Source organism: Cryptomeria japonica, unplaced genomic scaffold, assembly GCF_030272615.1.
Source record: "Cryptomeria japonica unplaced genomic scaffold, Sugi_1.0 HiC_scaffold_28, whole genome shotgun sequence".
NCBI classification, from domain to species: domain Eukaryota; kingdom Viridiplantae; phylum Streptophyta; class Pinopsida; order Cupressales; family Cupressaceae; genus Cryptomeria; species Cryptomeria japonica.
In genome coordinates this window covers 513,101-520,246 of record NW_026728850.1, presented here as the reverse complement: position 1 = coordinate 520,246, position 7,146 = coordinate 513,101, and the positions used below count along the sequence as shown (strand labels likewise).

The 7,146-nt window shown below is 34.3% G+C and overlaps 1 protein-coding gene across 1 annotated transcript; it reads left to right on the top strand.

Moving 5' to 3' along the window:
- The first annotated feature begins 2,836 nt into the window (after positions 1-2,836).
- LOC131861599 (phospholipase A1-Igamma1, chloroplastic-like) lies at positions 2,837-4,150 on the top strand. Its single transcript, XM_059214949.1, has one exon. The coding sequence runs from the start codon at positions 2,837-2,839 to the stop codon at positions 4,148-4,150; it is 1,314 nt and encodes a 437-aa protein (XP_059070932.1).
- Positions 4,151-7,146: the final 2,996 nt, after the last annotated feature.

The following is a 7,146-nucleotide window of genomic DNA, read 5'->3' as shown; positions in this document are numbered from 1 at the left end:
TCCTAAGATTCTCCACAAACTTTCTGGGACCCTCCCCACCACAAGGTAAAACAGTAAAGTCAGTTTTTTCTTTTGTTGGTACCGGCAAGGTGTCCCCATCCCAAAACCCGTTGAGACTGCCATCAGAAGCTTTAGGTTTTGTTTCTCCCATGGATTACATCACGTGGGAGCCTCCGAAACCTTCATCACCCAATCTTCCCGCTCCTGCTCCTGCTCCATTCGAATTCAAACCAGTCACTCCAGTTGTTCCCGCCATTCCCACCTCTCTAGCTGCTTACATTAATAAAATATAATAACTTTATTTTTTATATTTCAAGTTTTTGTTCTTTTCTTGAGTTGCTTCCTATTTTAAATTTCTATTACTGTTCTCCAACAATTAGTGATAGATGTATTTACAAGTGATCATACCTACTAGCAATAATTAATTAATTGCAAATTACGTCCCACATTTCATTTGAATTACTTACAATTGTTGGCACATAATAAAAGTTCTAACTAATATTTTTACTACACCAATAATAGGAGCTAAATTTTAAAAAAAATTATGGATTTGCTCCTCCTTATCTCAGTCGGTGGTTTCCAAGAACACTCTCCCTCTTCACCAGGGTTTAATTCTAAGACTTTATAAGTTTCATTTGGCTTCAACCTTACCTAGTGGGGCCCGTATGACCTCCTCTGGTCCTCTGTCTTCAAGTAGCTTCTTTATAGTGGTTATGTAAGAGGTCCAGGCCTATCTTGCTTTAATCAATCATAACTAAACCAATAATAGGAACTATATGTTTATATCAATAATTATTACCATTTTACATAAATTCATTATAATTTTTTAGCTTAGTAATAACTAAAAAATCTTTAATTCACTCATTCTAATCCACATTTATATTTATGTTTGTAAAAATAAATGTTATTTTTAGATTATTGGCATTTTACAAGTCGTATAGAATATTGCTCATATTTTGTATCCCTTTTTACTCACCACCATTCATTCTTTCTAATTATGTAGAGTGTAAACTTCCATAAGACATTATCTTGTTGTAAAACATCAAAACAAGAAAATTGACATGTATTATTCAAAAAATATGTATAACCTATCTAAATGTATTACACTTCAAAAAATTAATTCATCTTGGAAACAACTATGTTGTATCTTCAACATTAATTATACATGGTTAAATAGGTATTATTGTTTCAACTTCATTTGCAATGTCTGCTTCATAAGGTAAAGTTTTATAGTTTACATTCATTGCGTAATAGTTTTCATATGTATTTCAATTTTTATAGGAATAATTTACTATCCCGCGGAAATGAATTATTTGATTGAAAATGCAATCAAGATGATCGGTGATGGAAACCTAAAGTTGCAACCACATTTGCAAGTATTAAGTATGGCAAGTTTGGGGATGACCATCGATCAACAAATTGATTTTAAAACAGACCTCTCTATTGGATTTCACAAGCAAAAGGATACACTTAGAAAAAAAATACAATGATTCCATAAAGTCAATACAAATCCCTAAGGGATCTACACTTCTACCCATCAAATATAGTTGCCATATTATTCGCAATTCAAGGTGAGCCACAATGTTTGATTGATTTTCTAACAATTGTCGATCAATTTTGTGTAAATTAGCAAATTCTTGGACCCACTATGTAAAACTTGTTGCAATTTTAGCCCTCCAAACTAGTTTATATACACAAGGACATGAGATTTTAAGCTCACAAAGATTTTAAAAATTATAAAGAAAGTGACAAATGATACAAGGTTAACACTTGACTTGAATTAGTTAGATATTTTTTCACATTTTTTTAGAAAATCCTAATCTAGAGTTGGGTTAACGAATAATAGATGTGTAGGAAGATATAAAACTGAATTAATGGAGTTCTCTTATAAATATCTCAAATACTTCATCAATAAATGTAAACACAGATATCCAAACATAGACATGTTTTTTAAAACATAAAACACCACAATCAAAATATGTGATTTCAACATATAAAATCACAAAATTTGACATCAACCTAGATAAAATGGAGCGAAAAGGATCTTTTTTATATCATGTGTCATGTGAGATGTGTCTATCTTAAAACCACGCATGATCTGAGTCCATCCTTAATTACTTTCCACACCTTGACATAAACAACATTTCTGTCGGTTTATTTATAGCTTGTTCTTACCCAAGTTACAAATGCCCCTTTGAAAAATGTTCACTTTTACATTCAAGAAAATTAGGAAATCCCTGTCAAACTTTTTGATACCAGTTTTATACCTAAACAAGATCTTAACACACAAATTTATGATCTTTCCTTTTAAATATTAAAATGTTAGAAAATGCGCAGTTTGCATTGATACAAAGAAATAGCGGTCATGGGTTTTGCTAATTTGAAAGTTAGGAACCCCTGGCCAGACAATCTGAGTGTGGCGATGGAAATTCACGAGATACATGATGTGAAGGCGGCTGAAAAAATATATTGCAATCTGTGTGGGGGAGCTTGACACCTTCTGATTATAGTCTTTGAATAAATACTGTAGTATTAATCTAGTGTCTGAACGTTAGGTTTGAAAACAACAACGCGGGAAGAACAAGGGAAGTCAAAGCCTTATATGCCCAATTCTCGTCAACAAGAAGAAGTTCAGGTTGGAAGATTGAAATTCTACTTTGTCTGCTATTGTAGTGCGTGATTGTCTGCTATTGTAGTGCGTGATTTTCTATTTATAAGGTGCTCGTCTTAAACCTTGTATTCATCCTCGAACGCTTTGTCTGGCCGATCATTGTTTGACATCCCAGAAATCAGACACAATTATTTGATTGATTCCTTAATTTCTATCAGTCAATCAATGGCCGTATTTCCATTGCCCCAGCTTGAAGATAATGCTGTATTATTACCCAGTTCCCAAACTAACTCAACGCAGCCTCAGCTATGTGACGTATGGAGAGATATACAAGGTGCCCATAATTGGAATGGTTTGCTTGATCCCATGGTGCCCAATTTGAAAGCTGAAGCTCTCAGATATGGGAATTTGGCACAGCTTTGTTACGACGCATTTGATGGCAAAAGCTACTCCAAAAACTACGGCACATGTTATCACAGTAAAAGAGATCTGTTCAATAAGATGGGCATGTCTGAAAGTGGCTACCAAGTCACTAAATATGTTTACGCCAATAGTAATCTGTTAAATCAAGTTTTTGGTGAGAAACCAAAAGACCAAGGTGTTTGGTTGGGTTTTATTGCAGTTTGCACGGATCCAAATGAGATAAGAAGGCTTGGACGACGAGACATAGTGATTGCATGGAGAGGAACTCAGACTGCTGAAGAATGGATAGAAGACCTGAGAGATATTCTTGTACCTACAAGATTATCCTATAGATGCAAGAGGACAGGCAAAAACCAAGAGCATCATTTCGCGGATGGAGTACTAATTGAGAGAGGATTCCTGAGCTGCTATACTTCAACTGTCCGTCACCGTCAAGGCGCTGCAGGAGCCACTGTGAACATCAGCACCAGAGATTTGGTAGTCTCAGAGATAGAACGATTGATTCAAGTTTATGAAAAAGAGATGGACAATTTAAGCATAACATTTACGGGACACAGCTTAGGAGCTGCTCTTGCAACCTTGAGCGCTTATGATATCAAACAAATGCTTTGCACCAAGCATAATTTTCATCAAATTCCCGTCACCGTCTTCGCTTTTGCCTCTCCCCGGGTGGGAAATCTTGCGTTTGCTAAACGGGTGGAGGAGATTGGAGTGAAAGTGCTGAGGTTTGTGAACAAGCGTGACGTGGTTCCCAAAGTGCCCGGAGTTTGTATGAACGAGAACGTGGGATGCCTCAGCAAATTGCTGCATTGGCTTCCGTGGACATACTTTCATGTTGGCTTCGAGCTTCCTTTACACAACAATTCTCCATTCATTCAGCACACCCATAATCTTGCCTACTTTCATAATTTAGAGCTTTACTTGCATTTACTGGACGGGTATGTTGGAAGTAAGCAGCCGTTTTCTTGGAGTGGAAGAGATCATGCTCTGGTTAATAAGAGCTGTGATTTATTGCGCGAGAAATATGAAATTCCTCCAAAATGGTGGCAGGAACAGAACAAGGGCCTCGTTAAAGGTCCAGATGGCAAATGGACGCAGCCATCAGAAGAGGAATAATTCATGTCTCACTCAACTCCAGATGACATCAACGTCCAACGTTCTGCGCCGCAATGTCACCACAACTGTGTTGGTTATTGAATTATTCTTTTTATCTGGATGTATATATTTAACATGTTGTCACATTCATTATTGAATTAATTTAACTTCAAAGCTTAACCTTTAGCGTGAAATGAAATCAACTATGCAGGAGTTCATAGCTGTGGATGATACAAATTAGCTTTTGATTGTCATAGAAAACAATCACGTGTCATCAGTAATCTGATAGATAATAAAAGTACGCGTAAATCAGTATTGATTTTAATTATGAACATTGCTATTAAACAAGAGATAATACGCCTCAGCTCTGTTGTAGCCCAAAATACCTTCATACAAAATTTGTAAAAATAGTCAACAAGGGTAAGTTCTCAAATCTTTCTCTAATCCTCAGAATTAGTGACAATATGAATGTTCTAGTGCTATCTAAATCTACCGAGAACTTTAGTTGAGGATTGCATGTATGCATGCCATACTATCTATAATTATGAGATTACCAAATATTTGGTTTCTAGGTATATAGCTCTACACTAGCACATTTTATTGTCGCTCAATTGCACCCATACTTTAAGATTATACAAGTATACATCCAACACATTATAATTCTAAAACAATGATTGTCTAGGGATGTGACAATTATTGTGGAGGCTACTATGGTAATGCCGCAACTTCCCCATGATGGGGAGGCATTGCATTTAATTTATGAGAGCTTGAAGAAGACATAAGGGACTACAAAGAATCAAGTTAGCTTTCTTGATAAGGAACTAAATTGTGATGGTGAAAATATTGAGCTTCCTTCTTTACCAATCAATCTTATCAACTATCAACAAAATATAAAGGATGCATTTTTTATTCTTGATTTCATTTTTTGATTAAATCGTGAATGACAAGTGTATGATTTTAAGTTAGGAGCTTTACATGAGCTCAATACCAAATCCTTGAAATCAATTATGTATAATCCAAGGAAACTATAATACAATATCAAATAGCCAATTTTATTGGACAATAATTTCTTAAGTACTCTTTCTTTCTTATATATTTAATCATTTATTAAAATGCCACTTTTTGCCTAGTATTTTTGCAATCAGCCTACATACGAAATTTCATGGACTTGCTAAAGATGACCATAGATTCGGTTTGGACACATGCAATCTCCAAAATCTACTAATACTTTTTAGTTTTTTGGACTCGTTCCTTAGACAACAACATACAATGATAATATTGCACAATTATGAGTAACCCTTTCGGCTTACCAAATTTCTCATAGATAGATTGTTATCCATAGAATTTTTTCAATAACTTAGCAATATTACTCAATATGTATGGAGTTTTTAAAAAGGAAACGTTCTTTATTTTAGATCCACTTCTATTTGGATGGGAGTACAATAAAAAAAATGGGAAGCAAATCTTGAACCTCCTAAGATTCAAGTTAACGTAATTCAACCTAGAGATCATAGAGGACTTTTGGAAATAGGACCCTAAAAGTTTCAATTCTAGTAGGATAAAAAATTTAAGAACGAATCAGATTTTTATACATAAAAGTTAGCCTAAAATAGAAATAAGCTAGTGTTTGAGTAGCAAACTGTAGGATGTATATAAATAAAACAATGATCTATTCACTATCCTCCTCCCCTTTAAATATTACATACTATAATGTCTATTTTTTGTGCAAAATGAGTATCAAGCTCCACTTGAAGGAAGAACCATAAAAGTAAAGGTTGGACTAAGAAATAAATCATTTACCTTATTGGAAGTACAATTAAAAAATACACAAGATGTATATGAGTATTTTAAAACGTCGCTATTTATAAAACTTATGGGATAGTATCAAACTATCAGAATGCCTCATGGAATTTAGATTTCACCTTTGAAGGACTCATAGAGCGATTCGAACAAATTTGTGAGACACGAGAGCTACTATCCAACAACAACTCAAACTGCGCAAAATTTAGACGAGAACAACGCTCATGAGTAGCGGATTGCACCTAGTATTCAAAAACATTCCTGAAACTAAGCACAATCATACATGAACTGAACATAACGTCCAAAGTGGGTCCAAAGTGAGTGTGAAATTGTATTTGTAAGCAATCGACTACACTACACTATCAAGTGATCCATGCCCATCAATCAATTGGAATTAACTTCCTAGAAGTTGCATTCAAGATTTATGAGTAATATTTCACTTAGCTTTCCTGACCTAATAGATCAAGCAAAAACACCTTGTTTAGATGTACACAATGTCTAGGCCTATGACGTTCAATTAAAAAAACCAACATTAAATGAGTTCCATGCAAATTATGTTTCAAAACTATATATAAAATATGCAATATTCTAATAGCATTAAATCCTCTATTAACAATGAGTATTTGTAGCTACAATTGCTAGATTACATAGATAAATTATTATTGCATATATATTAATTTTTTATAAAAATATCCAAATACACTATAATATACACACTAAAAAACACTAATAGAGTAGAAATATTCCTTGCAGCCATATGATGGCATCTCATACCCTATCATATTCTAGACACAGAGACTTACATATGAAGAGAAATAAAACTGCATAAAAAGATTCAATAACTATGTATACCTAGCTCGTGGTAAACCTGTCCACAATCTTCACATTAGCCAAATAGAATTCCTTAACAGCCATATTCTATGATTACATCCTATGGCACTAAAATATGGAGCCTCGTAGCACCCAAAAACTAATTTAAAAAACACCCAAAAAATAGAGTCATTCAGATGGCAATATAAAAGCATGTAAATGCACTAATCTTCCATTGAGATTGAAGGATAATTGCTTCCCTTTGCCTGACTATAACCTCTCCTACACCTAAACCAAGAGTTCATCCTCAATTTCCTCCTTATGAGATAGGATATCAGTAGAAAATATAGTTAGGCAGTCTTATTCTAGACTTGCTTGTAATCCATTAGAGTGACACCTTTCTTTCT